General features: G+C 40.3%; 1 protein-coding gene across 1 annotated transcript in view; it reads left to right on the top strand.

The window, feature by feature from the left end:
- Positions 1-1,241: 1,241 nt before the first annotated feature.
- The window catches only part of LOC126095641 (CD82 antigen), a 65,748-nt gene continuing 39,105 nt past the window's right edge, over positions 1,242-27,884 (top strand). Inside the window, exons 1-3 of the mRNA XM_049910403.1 lie at positions 1,242-1,265; positions 1,803-2,060; positions 14,659-14,841. Of these exons, the coding sequence (XP_049766360.1) occupies positions 1,242-1,265; positions 1,803-2,060; positions 14,659-14,841 (465 nt within the window). The remainder of the gene's footprint in view (positions 1,266-1,802; positions 2,061-14,658; positions 14,842-27,884) is intronic.

Here is a 27,884-nt window from a genome sequence, read left to right as displayed (position 1 = left end):
CCGCAAACGTTGGTGACAACGCGACAAGTCAACCGTATCCTCCACTGGAAAACATATCTGATGTGCCATACATGGCATTAGTGACAGTACGTGTGTCATATAATAGGGTTCGCTTATCGATGCACCTAATTTATATGACTGGTAAGTGAGTGAGATAGGCCTCCTAACCTGATACAGGTGTTCGTATGAATGTGAATGTGATCACTGCCAAGGAAATGATGAAAACATAATAGTTTGTCACATAAGGTGTCATATAAGCTTTCCATTTTGGAAGTCTTGACTCTTGAATTTCTTTGTTGTAACATACTTTACACCTGAAACTTCCTGGCAGATTAAAACTGTGCGCCCGACCGAGACTCGAACTCGGGTCCTTTGCCTTTCGCGGGCAAGTGCTCTACCATCTGAGCTACCGAAGCGAAGTGCTTCAGTAGCTCAGATGGTAAAGCACTTGCCCGCGAAAGACAAAGGTCCCGAGTTCGAGTCTCGGTCGGGTGCACAGTTTTAATCTGCCAGGAAGTTTCATATCAGCGCACACTCCGCTGCAGAGCGAAAAGCTCATTCTGAATACTTTACACCTGTTTATTTGTTGTTTTCACGTGTGTGAGATGTCTATGTGATATTTCGCCTGGTCTCACTATTCATCATATTTACTTGAGACGGTAACGTATTTTTATCACATGACTCATATTCTATGACCACTGCATAATATGACAACTGCCAAGACTATAGAAAGAGAGCAAACATGTCGATGACCGGACAGATAGTTCTAAATGTTGTGGGAAAAAAATAAAAATAAATCGCACAAGGGAGTCCCGAACACGGCTTGCTCAGTTTTTTTTTTCTCTGGGGAATCTAAAAGGGATTAAAAAATAACGAAGGAAAATTGCCACCGCCACTTAAGCCCCCCCCCCCTCCAGAGAAAAAAGAAACCAGTTCAGGCATTGGCCCCTACCTAATCCTGCTGCTGGCGAGTGCGGCCGAGCGGTTCTAGGGGCTTCAGTGTGGAGCCGCGCGACCGCTATGGTCGCAGGTTCGAATACTGCCTCGGGCATGGATGTGTGTGATGTCCTTAGGTTGGTTAGGTTTAAGTAGTTCTAAGTTCTAGGGGACTGATGACCTTAGATGTTAAGTCCCATAGTGCTCAGAGCCATTTGAACCATTTCTAATACTGCTCCCAGTACGACTAACCTACATCTATGAGGGGGCTGTTAAGTCCTATAGTGCTCAGAGCCATTTGAACCATGAGGGGGCAAGAAAGGGTAAAGGTAAGTAAACCACATGGGAGTCACTAAAATTAAACATAATTAGTTTTTTTCGTGCTATTTATTTATTTTTTTCGTAAATGAACGCCTTGAGTAGCGGTTGTGCGTTGGCCAACACGTCCAAGCGTGTCTTTTCGTTGAATGGGCGTAGATCCCGTTATCGGTTCCGTTTGGTTCGGGTAGGTTCAGATCAGTTTTCAGCTTCTCATGGATTGGACGTTCAAGCTGCGAAGCGGATCATTAAAGGAGCTTCCTTAGAAATTATAGAAGTATTGCTGATGGTGTGGTAGTTGGTAGTCCAACAGCATGATTATTTACCCAAGACGCCGTTGCTGTTTCAGTCTGCTCTTTATTGCACTTCCGGACACTGGATGTTTCACTGTTTCTATTTTACTTTATTGTCACAGTTCAGTACACCTTCTTCCTATTTCCATGCTTGATCTGTGTTCAGTTTTTGACGGACTATCCACTGGGCCATCTCACCACTAAATCTGAGGGGGGTGGGGAGCTTCCCTTGTGAGTGCATAGTGTGCCTGCTAGGTGGCCAGGGCGTGCGCGACTGACGAGCGCCGCCTGCTGCAGGTGGTGGGCCTGAGCGTGGTGGCGGCGGGCGGCGCGCTGCTGACCGACTCGGGCCGCGTGCTGCTGTCGCGCCTGCTGACGTCGCACGACGCGCCGCGCCAGCCGCTCTTCTACTACGTGGGTCTGGCCGCCGTCTGCGCAGGCGTCGTCGTGGCCGCCGGCGGGGTGCTGGGCTGCTGGGCCGCCAGCCTGCACAGCCGCTGCTTCCTCGCCGTGGTGGGTGCGGCACGCGCGCAGCGTGGCGGCGCCTACAATAGTAGCTATCATCATCATCATCATCATCATTTAAGACTGATTATGCCTTTCAGCGTTCAGTCTGGAGCATAGCCCCCCTTATACAGCTCCTCCATGATCCCCTATTCAGTGTTAACATTGGTGCCTCTTCTGATGTTAAACCTATTACTTCAAAATCATTCGTAACCGAATCCAGGTGCCTTCTCCTCGGTCTGCCCCGACTCCCCCTACCCTCTACTGCTGAATCCATGAGTAACCTTGCTTCTCCCATGCGTGTAACATGACCCCACCATCTAAGCCTGTTCGCCCTGACTGCTACATCTATAGAGTTCATTCCCAGTTTTTCTTTGATTTCCTCATTGTGGACACCCTCCTGCCATTGTTCCCATCTACTAGTACCTGCAATCATCCTAGCTACTTTCATATCCGTAACCTCAACCTTGTTGATAAGGTAACCTGAATCCACCCAGCTTTCACTCCCATACAACAAAGTTGGTCGAAAGATTGAGCGGTGCACAGATAACTCAGTCTTGGTACTGACTTCCTTCTTGCAGAAGAGAGAAGATCGTAGCTGAGCCCACACTGCATTAGCTTTGCTACACCTCGCTTCCAGTTCTTTCACTATGTTGCCATCCTGTGAGAATATGCATTCTAAGTACTTGAAACCGTCCACCTGTTCTAACTTTGTTCCTCCTATTTGGCACTCAATCCGTTTATATTTCTTTCCCACTGACATTACTTTCGTTTTGGAGATGCTAATCTTCGTACCATACTCATTACATTTCTGATCTAGCTCTGAAATATTACTTTGCAAACTTTCAATCGAATCTGCCATCACAACTAAGTCATCCGCATATGCGAGACTGCTTATTTTGTGTCCACATATCTTAATCTCACCCAGCCAGTCTATTGTTTTCAACATATGATCCATAAATAATATGAACAACAGTGGAGACAGGTTTCAGCCTTGTCTTATCCCTGAAACTACTCTGAACCATGGACTCAATTTACCGTCAACTCTAACTGCTGCCTGACTATCCATGTAAAGATCTTTAATTGCTTGCAAAAGTTTGCCTCCTATTCCATAATCTTGTAGAACAGACAATAACTTCCTCCTAGGAACCCGGTCATATGCCTTTTCTAGATCTATAAAGCATAGATACAATTCCCTGTTCCACTCACAACACTCCATTATTTGCCGTAAGCTAAAGATCTGGTCCTGACAACCTCTAAGAGGCCTAAACCCACAATGATTTTCATCCAATTGGTCCTCAACTAATACTCGCACTTTCCTTTCAACAATACCTGAGAAGATTTTACCCACAACGCTGATTAAAGAGATACCTCTGTAGTTGTTACAATCTTTTCTGTTTCCATGTTTAAAGGTTGGTGTGATTGCTGCTTTTGTCCACTCTGATGGAACCTATCCCGACTCCCAGGCCATTTCAGTTATCCTGTGTAGCCATTTAAGACCTCACATTCCACTGTATTTGATGAGTTCCGACTTAATTTCATCCACCCCAGCTGCTTTATTGCACTGCAATCTATTGACCATTTTTTCCACTTCCTCAAATGTGATCCTATTTCCATCATCATTCCTATCCCATTCTACCTCGAAATCTGAAACATTACTGATCGCATTTTCACCTCCATTGAGCAACTCTTCAAAATATTCCCTCCATCTGCCCAAGGCATCCACAGGATTCACCAGCCGTTTTCCTGACCTGTCCAAAATACTTGTCATTTCCTTCTTACCTCCCTTTCGAAGACTGCTAATTACACTCCAGAATGGTTTTCCAGCAGCTTGACCCATAGTCTCCAACCTGTTTCCAAAGTCTTCCCAGGATTTCTTCTTGGATGCTGCAATTATCTGTTTGGCTTTGTTTCTTTCTAGTAGCTAGAGATGGGAAAAATCTCTCTGCCAAAACTGATACCGCAATTTTAGTTACCGTATTTTACGAACTATAAGACACACTTTTTCTTCGAAATATTGCCCTCCAAAATTAAGATGCATCTCATACCCGAAATTAATATAAAAATGTCCAGTATTTGATTTAAAATTTCCACCGGTCTTAAAAATGACCGTATATTCGATGTCGCGGGAAACCTATGTCTATCTGGCAGTGGCGGCTCGTGAGTATACGTTCTGGGTGTTCACAAATTTTTACATTCAGATAAATTTGAGTGTGTGAAATTAATAGCATTTGCTGTATAACACTTTTTCTTATCAACAAGTTTATACAACTACAGCCACAGCCAATATAATAACAGTGATAATAATAATAATAATAATAATAATAATAAAATGCATAACTTATCAGACAAAAGAAAGAATTGTCATTGCGGCATTTTATTGTTTTGGGGGTCACGGATTTTCCCTGCTTCGAAATGACTGAGTGTTCTTGTGTCGTCTTCATCATCATCATCATCATTCATCCCCATTACGGTCGGAGGAAGGCAATGGCAATGGCAAACCACCTCCATCGAGCGAGGTGGCGCAGTGGTTAGCAGACTGGACTCGCATTCGGGAGGACGGCGGTTCAATCCCGCGTCCGGCCATTCTGATGTACGTTTTCCGTGATTTCCCTAAATCGCTCCAGGCAAATGCCGGGATGGTTCCTTTGAAAGGGCACGGCCGACTTCCTTTCCCGTCCTTCCCTAATCCGATGAGACCGGTGACCTCGCTGTTTGGTCTCTTCCCCCAAACAACCCAACCCTCTTCCTCCCCTCCAGTATCGCTCAGCAAACCACCTCCGCTAGGACCTTGCCTAATAGGCGGTGCGGGCCTCCCGCATCGTCCCCCACGCTCCTCGGAGTATGGGACGTCGTCATCATCATCATATAATTAAGTTTAACGAAATAACGCGTAAGCTTTCGAGCTCTCCACTACGCATTTTTGTGTAAGAGGGAGTTTTCGGTCTCTTCCATTTTTTCGAACAAATGTACAAGATCCCTAACAGACGTGTTAGTTCACGAATTTACTTCCGGGCTGAAAATCAGATACTATTGCGCTGCACTCACACAACACTTCTCTGTTAAACGTTCGCATGTAGTCACGCTCATTTGTTTCCGTCACTCTCTCAATCAAAGGATCTGTTCTAGGAGGCCCTAGTTCCTTTGCGGTTAACTTTTCCTGGTAATATTTCTTTTCTGTTCCCAGAATGAAATTTTCACTCTGCAGTGGAGCGGGCGCTGATCCGAAGTGCTGGCGGACTTAAGCTGTGTGTCGTACCGAGATTCGGACTTCGGGCCTTTTCGCCGGCAAGTGCACTATGGACTGAGCCACACAAGCACGACTCACGACCCCTCCTCAAAGCTTTACTTTTCTGCTAGCTGCTGGCATTTAAAATGTTTACACTGCACACGAAAGCCGATTCCGGCACAGTAAACAACCAATTCCAAACACAAAGTGCCGTGTGTGGAAATGATTAAAATCAAGTAGTAATGTCTACCAACAGGGTCACTTGATTAGAATACAAATGAGGCGCTGAGATCCATAAGGACCTAAAGCACACCGCCGTTGATTCCACTTTTAAGTGAGTATCAGACAAAACAGTGAATTTTCATATACGAAATGTGGGCCTGCAGCACAGATAAACCTGACGCACCGTAAGATCACAATTTCAGAAGCATGAATAAATGGTACAATCTCATAATCGACAGTGATGTACTTTAGGCCCTTATGATTCTCAGCGCGTCAAATGGATTACTGTATGATAAAATTCATAAATTAATATACTGTGACTCATTCAGAAACCAACAAAACAGGTTTACTGTCAGTACAACTTTAAGGCCGTATACTGACATCTGATCTAATTTCACTACAGTATATGTGAGTGAATTAGGATATCTGAGGCGTGTGCTATCATCCAGCAGTGTTTATGCCGAGTGAATGGGAATAAAAATCTGCTGCAATGTGCTACCGCGTGTGGCTCTGACGTAAATTTATGATTGCATGGCAAGGGCCTAGCTGTGCACGTCGTTGTGAAATCCGTATGTTTTTGGCCCGGAAGCCAATTACGTCACGCGAATTGTGCATGCGCAAAAGCTCCTTAAACCTTGCACAGCTGAAGATGTGAGCCCGCCCCTGTTGCCTAGTTTCATGAGTCTAGAGGGGCAGTAACCGTATCTTTCAGAATCCAGTATCTATGTTAAGTTTACAGCATTCAAGGAAAAATAATCAATAAATCCGCTGCCATCTGGTAGCGTTGGATTCAACTGCCAGAAGCACTACACCGATGCAAAGAACATTAATTGCGGGGATTCACAAGTTTGCTAACACTGTCTCCATCCCAACCCGCAAACACAAACCCAGAAACACTATCTAGCCTATGATGCGTCATTGCAGTCTTCGGTGCGAGTGAATTTGAACTGAAAGTGATATATGTTCTCGGTAACAGTACAATATTTTTGTCAGTAGCTAGTTTCGTAATGGTAAAAAATAAAAGATACTGACATGATGTGGGTTATAAATTCAAAGAAATTGCATATGCAGAAGAACATAGAAACAAAGCAGTTGAGCGGAATTTCGGCCCTCCATCGACAGAAAAAAATCATACGCGACTGGCTGGCTAATAAAGAAGAAGTGAAAAAATAAGGAAGACTAAATGAGTAAATAGAGGACTAAATGTAAAATGGCCGAACGTAGAAGGTGACGTTCTGATATGGATTCAAGTGCACTGTCAAAATGGTACTGGAATTAACACAAAAATGGTTCAAATACACGTTCGTGAGGTAGCACTACTTTGGAAAGGTTGAAGTTGGTTGGCGCCACACGTTTATGAAGCGTCATAGTCTTAGCATGCAAACCAAAACCAAAATATCTCAGAAGGTATCACGAGAGTATGAAAAGAAAATACCATCTTTCCATCGCATCAGTGAGGAACTAAGCCAAAGAGCGAATATTGATGAAACTCCTCTGATATTCGGTGTGCCGAGCAACAGAACTGCTGGCATGAAAGGTGTTAAAACTATAAAAACAAATGGACATGAAAAATGCACTATACTGCGGTCCTTTCATGTTGTGCTGACGGTACTAAACTTAATCCAATCATCATTTTCCAGCGCAAAACAATGCCAGAACCTTCTAAAATACTGCCAGGTGTTATTATTCACGTACATGACAAGTTAGATGGACGAGGCTGGTATGAAATTATGGATTAATAGAGTGTGGGAAAGAAGGGAAGATGCTTTATTGAAGAATAGTTCCCTTCTTATGCTAGATCAATTTAGCAGTCGTTTGAAAAACTCTGTGAATGAGAAATTGAGACAAGGAAATTCAGAGCTTTCTCTTATTCAGAGAGGACTTAATTCACATTTGCGACCTCTTGATGTCTCGATAAATAAACCAATTAAAGGGTATAGGAGAGAGGAATGGAACAAATAGATGATGGATGAAACCCACCACGAATTCACGCCGAAAGGAGTTTTAAAACGACCTACAATCAAACAAGTGCGTCACTGGATAATCAGTCGTGATCTAGAGTGAGAGAAAACATTATTGTAAAAGCTCTCAAGAAGTGTGGCATAAGTAATGCCCTCGATGCCAGTGAAGACCATCTTATATCTGAAAAGGACAAATTACGACGACGAAGAGGAAGAAGAAGAAGAAGCAAGTTCAGATGACGATTATCAGGAGTTTTAAAGGCCAGTTCGATTTTACAAACTAAGAATTTTTTAGCTGGTTTGGCATCCTAATAATAAAAATGGCAGAATGCTATTTTTTTAAAAATAGTCCGCAGCATCTTATAGTCCGTAAAATATGGTATGAATAGCCGGTATTTTCGGTATATGTTTTCTCTTGGTTATAACTGATGTTTTTGTGTTTTACCAATAACAGACTAAAAAACGAAATATCGATTAGCCGTAGCAGCAGCGCTAAAATTCTTCGTTTTTTAATAAACTTTTTTAAAAAGTGAAGTAATTTTTATTCTTAAAAAATGGTATTTTAATAACACGTGACATAAGAATTGGTACAGCATTGCAGAGACAATAATGTCCCCGTTGCTGTCGTCGCCAGACATCCTTTGTGTTGTAGAATGGCATCGTCTGCAATCTGGAAATATTTTTACAAAGTAATTTAGCAATGAAATACAATGCTTCATTTGTTTTAAAAGCTGGTTTTAAAATTGGTCTGCCACTTCTGTGGGAAAATAAAACAGGAAGGAAATTATGGTAATAGTAGTAAGTAAAAAGTTAACGACAATTCATTCATATTATACAATAAAAATAAGAAGTAGCTGATCCACTGGCTATGTCTACGCAATAAACCTTTATCTGTTTGTAGCCACTGAAAACAAACAGAGTAACACGAAAGAGTGTTCTTCTACCGCAGTTTGCACCCTTTAGAGCCGGCCGATGTGGCAGAGCGGTTCTAGGCGCTTCAGTCTGGAACCGCGCGACCGCTACGGTCGTAAGTTCGAATCCTGCCTCGGGTATGGATGTATGTGATGTCCTTAGGTAAGTTAGGTTTAAGCAGTTCTAAGTTCTAGGGGACTGATGACCTCAGATGTTAAGTCCCCTAGTGCTCAGAGCCATTAGAACAATTTTTTGCACCATTTAGCATTGACTATTCTGATCCCCAAATAGTGGTATGATCCCCAATCAAAATATGATTTTTGAGCAATTAAAGAAAATAGAATCAATAAGAGAACACTGGAGATTTTTGTAGTATTCAACCACTTATCACTTCTGGAGAAAAGCAGCGAACGTTGATAGACTCAGTTTCCTATTATTTGCGTATTTAATTTTATTTCAATATATCTTGAAACTGAGAGAGTCAAAATTTGTCAATCTTTATTCGACTTTCACGTTTATTATAGGAAATAATAGGAATCGGCTATTTTGAGCGGTTTTAAGTCAGGTTAAAATGCTGTGCGGAGAAAAAAAAAACACTACATAACGCAAAACTTATTTTTTCAGCGATAACCACCATCACCACTAGTAGCCCAGTCACCGAAGACCGTAAAAGGTCTAAAATGAAAAAAAAAATCGTGGAATTGCGAGTTTTTGCACAGTGATAGAGGGGAGTTTCATGAACAACGTAGGTTTACTAAAAATCTGAGAATGGGGATGGGAGGTGGCGTTTAAAGGTCACTTTTTTATGTTTTTATTGAGTAACTCGAAAACTGTGGTATCTACCGAAAATGTTTGTTGTTGTGGTCTTCAGTCCAGAGGCTCGTTTGATGCAGCTCTCCATGCTTCTCTATCCTGTGCAAGCCTCTTCATACCTGAATAACTACTGCAATCTACATCCTTCTGAATCTGCTTAGCATATTCATCTCCTGGTCTTACTCTACAATCCTATCCTCCACGCTTCCCTCCAGTACTAAATTGGTATCCCTTGATGCCTCAGAACGTGTCCTACCAACCGATCCCTCCTTCTAGTCAAGTTGTGCCACATTTTTCTCTTCTCCCCAATTCTGTTCAGTACCTCCTCATTAGTTACGTGATCTACCCATCTAATCTTCAGCATTCTTCTGTAGCACCACATTTCGAAAGCTTCTATTCTCTTCTTGTCTAAAATGTGTATCGTCCATGATTCACTTCCACACATGGCTATACTCCATACAAATACTTTCAGGAAAGACTTCCTGACACTTAAATCTAGACTCAGCGTTAACAAATTTCTCTTCCTCAGAAACGCTTTCCTTGCCATAGCCAGTCTACATTTTACACCCTCTCTACCTCGAACATCATCAATTATTTTGATCCCAAATAGTAAAACTCATTTATTACTTTAAATGTCTCATTCCCTAGTCTAATGCCCTTAGTATCACCTGATTTAGTTCGACAACATTCCATTATCCTCGTTTTGCTTTATTTCTTCTCCATGGATTTTAATTCCTACTCCAATTTTTTTCTTTTGTTTCCTTTACTGCTTGCTCAATATACAAATTGAATAAAATCGGAGACAGGCTACAACCCTGTCTAACTCCCTTCTCAACCACTACTTCCCTTTCATGCCCCTCGACTCTTGTAACTGCTATGTGATTTCTGTACAAATTGTAAATAGCCTTTCGCTCCCTGTATTTTACCCCTGTCTCCTTCAGAATTTTGACTAGAGTATTCCAGTCAACATTGTCAAAAGCTTTCTGTAAGTCTGCAGATGCTAGAAACGTAGGTTTGGTTTTCCTTAAGCTATCTTCTATGCTAGTCGTAGGGTCAGTATTGCCTCCCGTGTTCCAACATTTCTGTGGAATCCAAACCGATCTTCCCCGAGGTCGGCTTCTACCAGTTCAATTCTTCTGTAAAGAAGAATTCGAAAATGTTTACCAGCACAAAATAAAACTATATTAAATTTCGTACAAAAAAAGGTCCGATTAATTTTTTCTCTAACTGTTTCCACATTGCAATGGAGAGAACGATCGCAGATTATTAAAAATAATGTTTTGATGGTATAAAATTACGGTTGGTTGTTTTGGGGAAAGAGACCAGACAGCGAGGTCATCGGTCTCATCGGAATAGGGAAGGACGCGGAAGGAGGTCGGCCGTGCCCTTTGAAAGGAACCATCCCGGCATTTGCCTGGAGCGATTTAGGGAAATCACGGAAAACCTAAATCAGGATGGCCGGACGCGGGATTGAACCGTCGTCCTCCCGAATGCGAGTCCAGTGTGTATAAAATTACGGGTTGCTGTTAAATTAAGTGGATTAAGAACTAATATTAAATGTGTATACCATGTCTCAGTGCAGTAGAATCGTATTAAAGGGTAAACAGCATTCTGGGAGTGTAAAGGTGTAGAGAGGGTAGAGGTGGAAGGGAGAAGAGGAAGGTACATTGCAGGATTGTGGTAATGCGCTTCCCTCCTTCATAGGTCTGCAAACTGAGGAGTGAGTACATGGTTCCCCACTCTGCCTACCCCACCATGTTACAAGAAGCAACTTGCTTTTCAACTTGCAGACAGAACATACCTCCCCACAATCTTCTGTCCAGTTCTCTCATGTGAGCAGACTAACTTCAGTCAGCTTGTGTTTTTACAGCAGAGCTCTTTTCAGTTTATTAAATGAGTGCTTATTTGGAATCGTTAAGTGAGATTTTATACAAAAAAGTTCAACATCTGGAGCTGTCAACTGTCTGCTACACTGTCCCAAGTTAACATGCTGTCAATACGTATTTGTCAGTGTTGTTTTCGTTGTTCCCATTACCACTGGTTGGAATATTTTTCACACCATAATGAATACGAAATGCATCATCCCAGCCTCAGCTCTCCCAACATCTGAAGAATCTACGAAGCTTAAATTGTCTCCCTCTGGAACCGAAGTAGGTCATTTAGGTGACATTTCAGCATAAGTCAAGCAATTCATTACAGCAGATTACTGTCGATTATTCACGTGATTTTGAAACAGATCCCAGTTGGTTCTTGAACATTTTTGGAATTCATTCTTAGCTGATTTCTGGACGAACTGTAATTAAGTTTTTGAATGCTTGCATAGGGTACGGGATGTCTATGCCAGGGGAATCCCGCTCGCAACTAGAAATAAAAAACTTGCCCGTACACAAAACTTGACGAGGATGTAGAGCTGAGCCGAATAAACCCGAACGGGTGAATGCCAGTCGCTGTTTTGGTTGTATGTTTGGTTAGATGTGTGATAAGCGTTGTTATAATTATTAGCGAAATCCGTAGATTCAAACTACTAGAGTGGAAATAAATGACTAACAGGAATAACAGGAAAGAAAGATCACACATTATCTTCTCGGTGTATCCGAGAAAATGAAATTTTGACAGAAAATTTTTGCCAGAAGTTACAGGATCAGTGGTGACAAGATTGATTGTTAGAACAAGGAAGGAGAAGAAAAGGAGACATCACACATATTGTGTGGAAGAATATGATGATTCCAAATTTATATAAACATTTCGTACTACCACATTTTTATCTCAAGCTTCATAAAGTGGAGCATATGAAAGAAATGTCGAACTATTTCCTAACATAGAACTTTTTTGCTTGTAATAGGCCTAATGGGCATTTGATATTGGTACTTCGTGAATTATGTTCTGCCCCTTGTTACTTATGTAAATAAAGTACATAAAAATGACCATTTGTGTCAAAACAGTCTCACTTATTTGGCGTGTTATAACTGCGGCAATATTTGAAAGCCCTATTTCGTTTTATGTAACAGTGACAAAATAGACGTAATCAAATCGAGAAACCACACCAGTCTTGTGTATTATTCGTATTAACAGCTTTTTCAGTCTTAAACTACGACATTTCGATTTTGTATGTAGCAACACGTTTGACGAACTTTTGATGTGGTAAGAGATTCGGGCGCAGAATTCGTGTAAAGCTGTAGCAAGATTAGAGAGAAAAAAAATGCTGAGACCTAAGGAGTGAAGAAATGTGTATTGTCTTGCTTGGGGAGCGCACTATCAAGTTTTTGCCCCAGTTTGGAAGGTCTGACAATATTAATGGTGATACGAGTGTAGTAACTTCCCGGCCGTTCATAATTCAGCACAGAGCGACTACGACACAACTGTGAAATTTAGGATATGCTCTTGCTCTGAATCACAAATAGCAGCAAGGTGCCACAATCACCAATAGAGTCCCTTTCCCACCAACACTAAAAAGGTCACTGTAGCGTTGCTCTTGGGGGGGGGGGGGGGGGGGGGGGGGCAAAAAGAAAAAGAATTGTTATTTTATATATATATATATATATTTTTTTTTTTTTTTGAAAGAATGTCGAAAAAGTGAATATTTTGGTGGGCCACTAGGCAACAGAATCAGGGATTGATTACACTATTATAATAACATACGTTGAGCATTAAATACCTGAATAAGAGAAATATTATCATTTCTGTGCATTTTTATATTCGCGATGTAGTCATACCAGGAACAACACTAAGGGACCAGAAGATTTATAGACTTTAAAAGAAATGCAACACTACACAATTAAAAAAAAGTTGGTTCAGAAATAATAGGAAAACGATAATGTTCCTTCTGCCTCATGCTGCGTTTGGCCCATCAGCGTGATCGTAATTTCTGGTGATGAACTAACACAAAATAATTATCAATTAAGTAAATGAAGAGATGGAAATCATCAAGGTTAATTTAATAAAATAAGCACACTTATCTTTAACACACCTTTTTTAATGCTACGTACCTTTTCATATTAAATTACAATAGTTGACAGTTGTGGTTAAATACTTTATACATAACAGTCAAAATGTCCTCTTGATGCTGTCTGTTCGTAATCAGTTACAAGAAACTACATGTTTTCTGATTGGAAAAATAACAATTAGCATATTCACTCAGTATTTTCACATGAAATATAAAATACCTTTGCGTTCATGGCATACAAACGGTACACGGTGAGGCGCCAAATGCCTCATTTGTCTTGAAACAACAGAATTCTTTTTTATATCATTATACATGTACATAGAGATTTACAGGCACCCCCCAAGAACTGCAAAGATAAAGAATAATAGATTCTGTCGCTGCTATGCGATGGTTCATTTCTTTTACTTTACAGTTGTTAGATAACTTTAGGCCATCAGGCGTTTACTATTGAGGGTATATTAATGTTTGTCAGGCGAAAATTACTAATATTACATCACTGACAACATCACACTTACAAATTATACTCTTCTTAGCCATTCTTTATAGAAACACGTTATACATAAAAGCTCACTTAAAAAATCAAAACAAGTACTTATTTAATAAACTGGATATAACTCCCTTATCTAAATGAAAGCTCCTTTCTACTCATATAAAAAAAACTAGATAGAAAATGCTAGTAAAGTATAGTCTGTCTGTAAACTTAAAAGCAAGCAGCATTCATGGTGAGGGAAGCTGACTTTCTTGGCAGAATGTTACAGTGTTGTACAAGAAAACTAAGAATTAATTTCTCCTATTTCTCCTCTAGCAGTGTAGAACAGTGAGCAAAGATTTACATAAATCTGTCCGTATGCATTAGTATTATCCAATCTGAACTTCTATTTGTGTAACATTTAGTATTAACACACTTCGTGGAAAATAAACAAGCCCCAGAGCGTCTCTGCCCATTGCGCAGCCAGTGGTTCATACAGCATGCTGTAGAGGATTGGCATAACTTTGTGCAACATCCTGTGTTGCTTCTTGTGATGTATGAGATAGACAGAGTGAGGAATCAAAAGCTCGCTCTCCAGTTTGCAGACCTATGAAGGAGGGAAGTGCATGACCACAAACAGGCTATCTACATTCCCTTGTCCTTCCTCCCTCCATTCCCACCGCTTTACCCTGTTACACCACAGAACACTATTTCTCTCTTAATACAGCTCTACTGCACTTAGATATGGCACACACATTTAATATTTGTTCTTATCCACTTCATACAACAGTAAACAGTAATTTTATACCATTTAAACAATATGCAACATGGAGATTATCAGTCCTGGAGAAAAAAAATGGATATGAACTTTTTTGTAGGAAATTAATGTAGTGACGAAACATTTCGCCAGAAGCCATGGTTTTCGAGTTCTCCAAATGGAATATGCTAGCTTGCCCACCATGTCTACGTTAATTTAACAACTAGCTTTGAAGCAGTATCCTTTTTCTACAATTCAAAGTCGTTTATTTATTGGTTTTGTCATCTCTTTTTTGTTTCAGTATCTGTTTGTGCTGGTGCTGTTACTGATTGCAGAATGCTCTGTCGGAGTGTTGGTAACAGTGTGCCCCCGATACCTGGGGGTTGGACTGTCTGCTGAGGATCTTATGGACAACCTACAACGCTATTATGCCACTCCAGGAGCAGACCAGTTTACAGCAGCCGTTGATCTGGCACAGGCGCAGGTATTTGTAACTCCAACTGTTGTGCTCCTGCGTTTTATTCAGTCACAGTAACTGTGCAAGGGTCAACCAACCCTGTCTCCTTACATTCATTTGTTCATTCATTAATCCTTGTTCTATAGATCATGAATATAACATTTCATAATGATGTAGAACGTGCTACTTTAACGTAAGTTTTCTTTACATAGAAAATTAATTAATTACTACTTCATATCTAAGAATTCATCTATTGAGTAGAAGGAATTGTCATTCAGAAATTCTTTTAATTTGCTTTCAAATGTTGTGTGCCTATCTGTCAGACTTTTAATACTATTTAGCAAATTACTAAAGATTTTTGTGGCAGCATAATTCACCCCTTTCTGTGCCAAAGAGAGATTTAATCCAGAATAGTGAATATCATCCTTTCTTCTAGTGTCGTAGCTATGTACTTTGCTGTTATTTTTGAATTGGGATGGGTTATTAATGACAAATTTCGTAAGTGAATAAATGTATTGTGAAGGTACTGTGAATATCCTGAATTCCTTAAATAAATGTCTGCAAGGTGATCTTGAGTGGACTCCAGCTATTATTCTGATTACACGCTTTTGTGCAATGAATACTTCCTGTCTTAATGATGAATTGCCCCAAAATATGATGCCATATGAAAGCAGTGAATGAAAATTATTCACTGATATGTCTGTCACCAAAATTTGCAATAACCCTAATAGCATAAATTTCTGAACCTAACCATTTCAGCAGATCATCAGTGTGTTTCTTCCAATTTAATTTCTCATCAATGCACACAACCAGAAAATTTGAGTATTCTGCCTTAGCAACAGACTTACATTCATAGTCTATATTTATCAATGGTGTTATGCCATTTACTGTACAGAATTGTATAAACTGTGTTTTCTCAACATTTAGTAATAAATAATGTTGTGTGACAAGGGCGTCCCGTTGGGTAGACCGTTCGCCTGGTGCAAGTGTGTCGATTTGACGCCATTTCGGCAACTTGCGTGTCGATGGGGATGAAATGATGATGATTAGGACAACACAACACCAAGTCCCTGAGCGGAGAAAATCTCCGACCCAGCCGGGAATTGAACCCGGGCCCTTAGGATTGACTTTCCGTCATGCTGACAACACTCAGCTACCAGGGGCGCACTCAACACTTAGTGAGAGTCCATTTGCAGAGAACCACTTAATAATTTTCCAAAAGATGTTATTTGCAATTTCCTCAGCTGATTCTTGTTTCTTGGGTATGATTACTATACTTGTATCATCAGCAAAAAGAACTAGCTTTGCATCTTCACGAATATGGAGTGGTAAGTCATTAATATATATTAGGAACAATAACAGAACCAAGACTGAACCCTGTGGGACACCATTCTGGATATCTCCACAGTTAGAGGACTCTGCTGGTTTTTTGCAGGCTATCTGTGCTATTAATTTCAACCTTCTGCATTCTAACAGTTAAGTATTAATTAAACCATTTGTGCACTGTCCCCCTCATACCACCATACTTAAGCTTATCTAGTACAATTTCATGATTCACACAATCAAAAGCCTTTGAGAGATCACAAAATATCCCAATGGGTGATGTTTGGTTATTTAATGCATTTAATATTTGATCAGTGAAAGCATATGTAGCATTTTCTGTTGAAAAGTGTTTCTGAAAACCAAATTGACATTTTGTTAGTACTTCATTTTTACAAATATGTGGTGCTATTCTTCAATACATTACTTATTCAAGAATTTTGGATAAAGGTGTCAGAAGTGAGATTGGGCATTAGTTGTTAACGTCAGATCTATCTCCTTTTTTATGCAGTGGTTTAACAATAGCGTATTTCAGTCTATCTAGAAAAATTCCCTGTTTCAGTGAGCTACTATATATGTGACTGAGAATCCTACTTATTTGTTGGGAACAATCTTTTAGTACTCTGGTGGAAATGCCGTCAATTCGATGTGAGCTTTTACTTTTGAGTGAATTTATTATTTTCGTAATTTCAGTAGGAGAAGTTGGTTGAATTTAAATTTTATCAAATTGCATAGGTACTGCCTCTTCCATATAGTGGCTTGCATTTTCTAATGAATAGATGGATCCTATTATCTCTGCAACACTTAAAAAATGATTATTAAAAATGTTTTCTTCTTCTGACTTCTTGTAAACATACTTTTCATTGTGTTTGATAGAAATACAGTCTTTCTGTGCTTTCGATTGCCCTGCTTCCCTTTTCACAATATTCCAAATTGTTTTAATTTTATTATCAGATGTGCTAATATCAGACATATTGCATTACAATTAACATTCTAGCTTTTGGTGTGGAAGAATGAAATTCTTTTGTTGCATATAAAAAGTATAATATAGAACACAAAATTAATTCAGTCAATAAAACTTATAAATCTAGAGCCAAAATTGTTGTCCAGAAGATAAAATGTGTAATACTGTCAATATATGAGGGTAAGTCAGTTATTATCTGCAAAGTAGTTATAAAATTTTATTTCTAATAGGAAACTAACAAGAATATCATTTTTCGACATAGTCTCCTTGCGTTTCAACACACTTTGTCCATCGTTGTACAAGCTTCCTGATGCCCTCATAAAAGAAGGTTCTCAGTTGAGCTACGAGCCAGTAATGCACCACTTCTTTCACTGCTTCGTCTGAGGCAAGTCGACGTCCCCTTAATACCTGTTTGAGTGAACCAAATAAGTGATAGTCAGAAGGGACAAGATCGAGACTATATGGAGGATGATCCAGTACTTCAAATGTGAATTTCTGGAGCATTTCAGCAGTGTGGGCAGCAGTATGTGGACAGGCATTGTCGTGCAACAACACAACACCATTTGACAGCAATCCTTGGCATTTGCTTCAAATTGCAGGCTTTAGCGTGGCAGTAAGCATATCACTGTAATGTGCACTGTTTATTGTTGTGCCCTTTTCCCCATAATGTTCCAGTACTGGACCTTGTGTGTCCCAAAAAACCATAAGCATCAGTTTTCCTGTGGACGGTTGGGTCTTGAACTTTTTCTTGCATGGCGAATTTGTATGTTTCCATTCCATAATCTGCCGTTTACTATCCAGCTCATAATGATGCATCCATGTTTTGTCACCAGTAATGATCCTGTCTAAGAAGTTGTCCCCTTTGTTACCATAGCAATCCAAACATTTTTTGCAGATGTCCAAGTGTGTTTCTTTATGCAACTGTGTGAGTTGTTTTGGGACCCATCTTGCACAAGTTGAGGATGGTGGACAAGTTGGAGGCTGTGATCAAAATCTCTGCATGGGCATTCTGGTTGTATCTTGTGTGCTGGACAGTGCTGAGCAAACACTTATTGTATTGGTGCTAACTTGGGATTCCATGCCAAACTAAGTTGATAACCTTAATCCCTTTTGATCCAATTTTTCTGAATTTTTGGATTCCTTAACAGCACTGCCCAAATAGCCAGTTGTTTGGCATAGCACCTTCATGTTCTCAGAGTCAAAAGTGTGATCTTTGTTTATGCTATGCTCTACATCTGCTAATTTTTCTGTATGTCTCAGCTGGAAACACTTGATGTGTTTCTCACAGTGTTTTGAGATACAGTGCTATGTGTGTCCAGTTTGCCACATTCACATGGGATGCTATATAACTCTGGGAGATCAGTTTTGGTGATTCTTTAGCAGAACCAAGAAATTCTTTCATCTTAAGCAGTGCTCAGAATATGATTTGATGCTGCATTTTCCTAGCAACCTCACAATTTTGGCTGAGTGCATAAAGGAGGAAAGTGCATCTCTGGTTTCCTTACCCCTCTTCCTCGTTTACTACAACTTTTTGAGAAACTTCTTTAATTTGGGTTTTGCTGGACCCATTTTTGTGGAACATTTTCCTCTGATGTTGTAGCTCAGCTGGGAGGCTTTTTTTGTTGCAGAGGATGTGTGTACTATGAACCAGGGTGGTTAGCACTGTCTGCCTCTGTTCTGCATGATGGCAGTTCAGTGCATGCAGGTACAAGTCCTACCTGCAGACAAAGCTAATTCAATGGTGACAGTATGAGTTCTTCAGAGTACTGAATTATATTAACGTTAGCAGAAAACACAGACACACACCTTACTAATTATGGGAAGTTTATTCCCACAAAAGAAATATAATAGTGATGATCCCAGATAAGATTCATGAATAACTGCTTTTAATAAACATACAATGGTGAGTGTTCAGTACTCAGTTACACACACATACAATGATAATAGTTCAGTGCTTGGTGCTTGCTCACCATTGTCTTTACATTAACACAATCCTTGATTACTTCTGTAGTGTCCCTACATGACACCCTTGACAATATTGAAATAAGCTTTCACCACTGCAAAATAACATAGATCTTGCTCTGATGAATATACTGCCCAGCTATCTCATTTAAAGTTTTTCTTTTTGGAAGCATCTTGCAATTTCATGGTTTCTCATCAGTTACTAGAAAATGATAAATGGAGTAATAATAGTAAAGACAGAATCTTACTGAGTTAGCCACAATGAGTTTTTGTGACTATTTATTTCATGTACTAAATGATTTGTGAGCTTGTGTACTGGAAATACACAAGGCCCTAATTTTTTATATTGTAATTTTTGTTTGCAATAAATTTTCTCCAGCTTCCAGTACAGCTGCCATTTATAATCCATTCAAAAAAACTTTAAATTTTGAATATTTCCCTCAAAATCTGAAATATGGAATACCCAAGAATGTCACTGTGTTCAGGAAATTTTGTGTTACAATGTTATCAAAACAGAATTTGAAAATATGATGGAGGTGTCTTGAAATTGGATCTAAATCTGCACATATAAAAGTGTGTTATGTATGTATATACATTCCACATCTCTGCCTAAACTACTGGGCCATTTTCAACCAAACTTGATATACATGTCACTTACTCTCAGAAAAGAATCACTGTGGTGGTAAGAACAACCTACCATGTCACAGGCCTGTGTAATGAAGTTCCTCAGAAGTAGTATAGAAGCAACAAGGAGAGATAGTATGCGGAATGAGAAGGTAAGGGAAATAGTGAAATAGGAACCCTTGCAGAACAGGATGGGGATGTCAAGGCTAAGATGCTACAGGCACTTAAAGAGAATGGAAAACAAGAGGATTCACTAAATGGAGATGCAAAGGAAACAACGAAGAGGAAGACCAAAAGATAATTGGGGAAAGGTGTAGAGGAGTGTACTGGAAAAAGAAAAAAAAGAAAGGCTGGGACTAGACTAGAGTGAACACAGAAAGCTGCTGGGAGAACAGGACTAGATGGAGAGGCTTGTGTTCCAAACAGACTCAGCAGGGGGCTGGAAACTGTTCAAAATAATGATGATGACTTCTTCACTAAGAACTCTATTCATAACACATTTTGTAGGCAGTATCCACATATACAAATGGATGCACCTGCAAAATTATATTATTGTATGACACATAGTTCCAAAGGTACGATGTGATAAACACCTGAGCTGCATGAAAACAAAACTGTGGGACAAAATTTACTAGAGATCTAGGTGTAAGTGTAAAATATGTTAAATATATGTGATGTGTGTGTATGTTTGCAAAGTCATGGGTAAAAAACTCTTCCGAAACCTCTGGATTGATTTCGACCTAACTTGATATGCATATTACTTACTATCTGGAAATATGTGCTGTGTGGGTAAAAACCAGGGATGTTTTTTTGGAATGCGAAGACAACATGGAAAGAGAATGGAGGACGGAAGAGGTGGAGGGACAGAGAGGGGCAATATGGAGGTGCACACATATGGGGAGGAGGGAACGGGCAGAGAGAGAGAGAGAGAGGGGGGGGATGGGAGGAGATAGAGGGCTTGAGGAGGAGACAAAGGGGCAGGAGGAAATTGACTTAATTGGGGGAAGGGGAAGTGGACATAGAGAGTGGAGAGAGTGGAGATAAGCAGATGGACCAAGAGAGAAGTAGGAGGAGATGAACAGAGAAAGGGGTTGGAGGATGCAGACAGAAAGTGGGGTAAGGAGGAAGTAGACCAATAGAACTGGAGTACATACATACCAGGGCAAAGTCAAGTATTCAGCTAGTTAATTAATAACTTTTGAATTATAAAATATTAAGATAGATTAATTACTTCCTATAAATCAGGAACAATGGGTCTACAAAACTGACTAGGTTGTTGGGTCTTAAGCTACACATGTATTTTCCCGTAGTAGTGACAAGATCATGGGAAGAATAGATTGCAACTCACCATAAAAAGGATACAATAAAAAGACTGCTAAACATTTTAGCTTTTGGCTGAAAGACCTTCTTCTGAAGTAGAAAACACACACACATACACAATCCTTCAATAGACCTAGTTGCAAGACATGCCCCACACAGCCTCTCATCACCACCTACTGCAGTCCACCTCCTATCCCATCGAAGGCAGGGCTATGTAAGAAAGCAGTCATGTCAGCAAAAGACTAAGCTGCAACCAGTGTGCTGCTTTCTACAGGGGCATGACGACTAACAAGCTGTCTGTCTGCATGAATGGTCAGTGACAAATTGTGGCCAAGAGACTGTTGGACCATTCAATTGCTGAACATGCTACACAATACAATGTGCTTCACTTCAATGACTGCTTCACAGCCTGTGCAGCCTGGAACCTTTGTACCAACAGCAGCTTTTCAGAACTGTGCAGGCTGGAACTCTCCCTACAGTATATCCTATATTCTCATAACCCCCCTGCCCTCAACCTTCACTAGTAGCTGTCCTCCATTTACCAATCCCCTTCCCTGCTCCCACTCTAGCACAACACAGTGTTTCATTCCACCAACACACCCACTAGTCCTTTTCCACTTTTCCACTTCTCTCCTTCCCACCCCCCTCCCCCCTTCCCCACCCACACCCTCCAACTGTACCTGCAGCCCTACCTCATCCCAACCAAGTCCCTGCAGGTCCTACAAGCAGCAATATACCTTCTCTGAGCCCACCCTGCTATTTTCAACCCGTCTCCACCTCCTCCTTGCCCCCCCCCCCCCCTCCCCCACCCCCTCCCCTCCACTGTCTTACTGCTCCCATCAGGATCAGTTACAACTAAGTCTGTACCCAACAGTCAAAAATAACGGTTACATGTGAGTGAATTGTGCTTCTTTGAATGTATGTGTGTTTTCTACTTCAGAAGAAGACCTTTGGCTGAAAGCTAAAATGTATAACACTTCAGCCCAGAACTGTGCTGCTGCTGCAGTCGCAGGTTCGAATCCTTCCTCAGGCAAGGATGTGTGTGATGTCCTTAGGTTAGTTAGGTTTAAGTAGTTCTAAGTCTAGGGGACTGATGACCTCAGATGTTAAGTCCCATAGTGCTTAGAGCCATTTAAACCATTTTTGAAAATGTATAGCAGTCTTATCATTGTGCCTGTCTGAAACTCAATGTGTCCTCTACATAGTGAGTAGAAATCTGTCCTTTTCAGAATATTGTTGATATTCCATCCTGAAGTTTCCACTGTTTGATTTTCCATCATAATGAGTTTATGATATCATCAAATCCTGGTATCTTTAAATAACTTTAAGTTACAATTAAAACATTCAGGACTGAATAAATTATATCTATAATAATAAGAATATGAAACCATTGAAAACGTTGACAATTATCTAAGCATTTATGGTGCAGTTATGCTTCCATACTTATCATAAAGAGATAGTGAGGGATGTCTATAGCATGTTAATGGTTGGATTAAACATGCAGCATGTCAGGTGCTAATTCATACTAATGATTACAAGCACAAAATGAGCTCTCTGATACAGGAATTGGTCTACAAGAAGTATCCAACCATCACAGTAGTTAGGAAAATCATTTTTGTGTTAAGGAGCTCAGGTTTACTACATGAAGTGAAGAAGCAACTGTATCCCAGACCACCAGCCATACCACAAGTGTATGGACTTCTGAAAATCCACAAGGAAGGGGCACCTCTTCAGCCAATACTTGACACCATTAATGTACGTAGCCATGGACCAGCCAAATATATAGCTAAATTTCTAAAACCTCTTGTGGGACACAGCATTCACTGAGGGCACACCATTCCAGAGGGTTGGCCTGTGCCGGCCGGCGTGGCCAAGCGGTTCTAGGCGCTACAGTCTGGAACCGCGCGACCACTACGGTCGCAGGTTCGAATCCTGCCTCGGGCATGGGTGTGTGTGATGTCCTTAGGTTAGTTAGGTTTAAGTAGTTCTAGGTTCTAGGGGACTGCTGACCTCAGAAGTTAAGTCCCATAGTGCTCAGAGACATTTGAACCATTTGGTTGGCCTGCTTATGAAATTTGATGTTACATCACTCTTCATGAAAGTACCTCTTCAAGACTCCTTGATGCTTTTGGATCAACACTTTGAGCCTCAAATGGCTAAACTTTCTGAGAATTTCTGACTACCTCCTACTTCAAGTGGAATGGGGAGTTTTTGGGACAAATTGATGGGTTTACAAAACACCACAAGGAACACTTTGAGGAGATGGTACTTCAGACTGCTTGTAAATAAACCTGAGCACTTATTCCACTATGTTGATGAAATCTTTAAGCTGTGGGAACATGGCAGACAAATATTTGATGAGTTTTGTGAGCATATTAATAGCATTCACCCAAATGTTGCATCTACTATGGAAGTTAAGGAGAAAGGATGTATTCCTTTTTTGGATACACTTAAAAAGGAGAAAGCTTTTGACAGTGTTGACTGGAATACTCTCTTTCAAATTCTAAAGGTGGCAGGGGTAAAATACAGGGAGCGAAAGGCTATTTACAATTTGTACAGAAACCAGATGGCAGTTATAAGAGTCGAGGGGCATGAAAGGGAAGCAGCGGTTGGAAAGGGAGTGAGACAGGGTTGTAGCCTGTCCCTGATGTTATTCAATCTGTATATTGAGCAAGCAGTAAAGGAAACAAAAGAAAAATTCGGAGTAGGTATTAAAGTCCACGGAGAAGAAATAAAAACGTTGAGGTTTGCCGATGACATTGTAATTCTGTCAGAGACAGCAAAGGATTTGGAAGAGCTGTTGAACGGAATGGACAGTGTCTTGAAAGGAGGATATAAGATGAACATCAACTAAAGCGAAACGAGGATAATGGAATGTAGTCGAATTAAGTCGGGTGATGCTGAGGGAATTAGATTAGGAAATGAGACACTCAAAGTAGTAAGGGAGTTTTGCTATTTGGGGAGCAAAGTAACTGATGATGGTTGAAGTAGAGAGGATATAAAATGTAGACTGGCAATGTCAAGGAAAGCGTTTCTGAAGAAGAGAAATTTGTTAACATCAAGTATAGATTTAAGCATCAGGAAGTCGTTTCCGAAAGTATTTGTATGGAGTGTAGCCATGTATGGAAGTGAAACATGGATGATAAATAGTTTGGACAAGAAGAGAATAGAAGCTTTCGAAATGTGATGCTACAGAAAAATGCTGAAGATTAGATGGGTAGATCACATAACTAATGAGGAGGTATTGAATAGAATTGGGGAGAAGAGGAGTTTGTGGCACAACTTGACAAGAAGAAGGGACCGGTTGGTAGGACATGTTCTGAGGCATCAAGGGATCACAAATTTAGTATTGGAGGGCAGCATTGAGCGTAAAAATCATAGAGGGAGACCAAGAGATGAATACACTAAGCAGATTCAGAAGGATGTAGGTTGCAGGAAGTACGGGGAGATGAAGAAGCTTGCACAGGATAGAGTAGCATGGAGAGCTGCATCAAACCAGTCTCAGGACTGAAGACAACAGCAACAACAAACAAAGAAGAAGGCAGATGGTACACTAGCCATGCAGTGTCAAGGGAGAAGACCCACATGACATGTGCCTGCAGTGCCAACCATGCTACTACCTAAGGCACACATCATCTATAACAAAGAAAACCTCCCAGCAGAGCTACAACATCTGATGGAAGTGTTCTGTAAAAATGGGTATAGTGGAGCATAGATTAGAAGGGTGATCAACAAAAAACAATGTGCTGCAAACTCAGAAGAGACAAAGGAAACAAGAGAATCATTCCTTTTTACTTGGGACTGCTCTCAGCAAAAATTGTGAGACTGCTTAGAAAATACAACATCAAAACTATCCAGCCACTGCCTAAGATTACAGAGCTCCTTGGTTCTGCAAGAGACCCACCAAATATGAGAATACCAGGCATATATAGCATTTCATGTGAATCTGGTCATGAATACATAGGGCAAATGCAGTGCTGTATCTCAAAATGTACAACTGGGAGAGACAGAGAAATCAGCAGCAGCAGAGCTTAATGAAACAAAAATCACACTCCTGACTTTGAGAACACCAAGTTGCTATGCCAAGGAACCAGCTTCAGGACAGGAATGTTAAGGAATACATAGAGACATGAATGCACAAGTGCCTGATCCACAGGAATGAAGGTTATCAACTTAGTTCAGCATGGAATCCCATGTTAGTGGTAGCATGATAAATGTTCCCAGCACCACCCAATACACAACATACATCTGGAATGCCCATGCAGAGATTCTAGCATGGGCTTTGACCCACCCCTCACCCATACAACTGCACCTTCACTGCCCTCCACACTCACCATCCTAACATGACTAGCCTCACGCAGCCAGGTGGAGAGGTGCACTTATAGTATAAATATTATGACATCCACAAATCTTGACACTTTGCAAGAAGATTATGAATATGACTCTTGTTGAAATGTCATGACATCTTGATATTGTCACCCAGCTAGAAACCAAAAAGCTTTTCATCACATTTTTATTTTTGGAATTGTGTAATTGAGGGGCTTAAAAGTTAAGGCTTACACTAGGTTTGGACTCGTTTGTCAGCACACTTGTCATCAGTAAACATCACAGTTTCTGAATGGCCCTCCAATGTCAGACTGATCATTTATGTAGGTCAAGAAGAGAAATGAGCCATGCACTGGTCAAGAAGAGAATTGACCTATGCACTGAATCTTGCTGGATATCACATTTAATATTTCTCCCCTATAAATTTAGCGTTATGCTAGTGGTGTCATTTGTTATTGTGACCCTGTGTTTTCTGTTGTTAAGGTATGTCTTCATCAGTGTGAGAGGGGGCCTTTAACACTATGCCATTTTAGGTTCTTCAGCAGAATTTTTTAATCTACACAACCAAAGGCTTTATGAAGGTTGCAGAAAATGCCATCAAGGTCATTTTTTTTGTTTAGTTCTACAAAAACTGAGGTTCTTAGATCATATATAAATTTCTCTGTAGAGAAGGCTTTATGGCAAGCAAAATGAGTTGTTGAAAGTTTATAATAAGAAAGGTTACTTAGTATTCTGTTACATGCTTATCACCCCAAAATGTTTAAGAATACAGGAATGAGGAAGACAGATATATTATTAGAAATCGGTTGCTTATCCCCACTTTCATAAATGGGTTTTACTAGCATATAACTCGGTCTTTCAGGAAAGACATCTTGACTAATCAACTGGTTACAAAGATACCTCATGTGGAGTGCTACCAGGACAGCAAAAGATTTTAGTGTTTTGACTGAGATATAAGAATTACTCCTTTCAGTGATCAAATAATTTTTTGAGTTGTCTTTAACAGCTGATTTGTCAAAACTGGCATCTAGCTGTAAAGTATGCAATATCTGTCTAAGTAAGTCTAATGGCCCTGCTTTTGAATGTAAAATGTTTTGTCCCCATGTTCTCAACTATTGTTAGTCTGAGTAAACTGAATTTAGTGAACAATAATTTGAATTTAACTTCAATTGTCTCATTGCTAAGCTGTCATCAGGGAATTGAATATCATTTTACTTATTTACTTTACTTCATTTAATGCTTATTATAGCTTCAAATTGCCTTTACTTTGTTCTGGGAATTTGGGATGTTTTGGGTATACTGCATGGTTTTGCCATTTTGATCAAGAGATTTGCAATACTACTTGCAATGTAGCTTCATAACTTGTTTAGAGCTAGTCCTCTGCATTAAATAAAGTTCTCTCATCCTTGCACAAAATACTATGATACTGTATGTTATCGGTCATTTCTCCCAGTTTCCATTATAACTGTCCTCTACCTGTTGTAAAGGGGAATTACTATCACAGTGTCGTACGAATATTTGTAAGAAAGAATAAAATCATTCAGTTAGTATGGGTCATGGTTAATTTATTCCCACTGTTCATTCAGTATATTCCCTCTCAACAGTTTAACTACAGTTTTGATTTGTGTGAAACTATACTTTTTCTTCCTTAGCAAAACATGATTGATAGAGACAATTAGTTGCTGCCATTTCACCATCATTGTCAGGTAAACCATTTGTTACATGGCCCACATATATGTAATGAAATGCAATTAGATTTAGAAATTGCCAACCATTATTATGCCATATCAAACACTCACAGGGAATATTACTGAGGGGAACAAACCAAAGCTTGACATCAGTAACTGAAATGAGCACTGAAGTCTCCACAAACAGTGATTTCCCAGTTGTTTCTGCTGAGTCTTATTAGTATCCTCTCTAAACGATTAATGAAATTTAAAACATTTCAGTTTTAGAGTCTTGTACATTTTCAGAACCACTATCTTGTATGTTTCCATATGCACTAAAGTACAAAGAGCACTTCAGTACACATTTATGCTGGGGCCCTGGTACTGGGAGTCAACAGTAATAAGTGTCAGAAAGAAAGCAGGAATTTGATAAGTGTAACAGTTTATCTGACATGTAGTCTGACAATCTGTGTGTGGTGGGGAACATGAAAAGCAAAGTGATTCCACTCACTACTGAAACCCAGGCAACAGGAAGGGTAGGAAAGGATCAAACATCAACACGACCTTTGTCACCTTCTTTAGTGGCTGCCCAACAATCAACAAGTCGCTCGGCAATCCGGCTGGGTACAAGCGTTGTCAAACCCAAATTGGCCCAACCAAACCCTGCCACCAGGCACTGCTGCTCCAACTCTCCTCCTTCCATCACATGCCATTCACAACTCGCCATTGCCGTGCCAAGCCTCCACCTCAAGCAGGAAAACCAAAGGTAAGTCACAAGAGAGATGACTATCGATATCAGTGCCAGAAGTAGTTAGGCCAGCAAACCGAGTCACCACAGCTCAACCTCTGCCTCCCAAACCTAAAGATGTCCCCCCCCCTCCCCCACT

The sequence above is a fragment of the Schistocerca cancellata genome, chromosome 8 (assembly GCF_023864275.1).
Source record: "Schistocerca cancellata isolate TAMUIC-IGC-003103 chromosome 8, iqSchCanc2.1, whole genome shotgun sequence".
Taxonomy (NCBI): Eukaryota; Metazoa; Arthropoda; class Insecta; order Orthoptera; family Acrididae; genus Schistocerca; species Schistocerca cancellata.
Note: the sequence above shows the minus strand (reverse complement) of the source record. Positions and strands in the feature narration are given on the sequence as shown.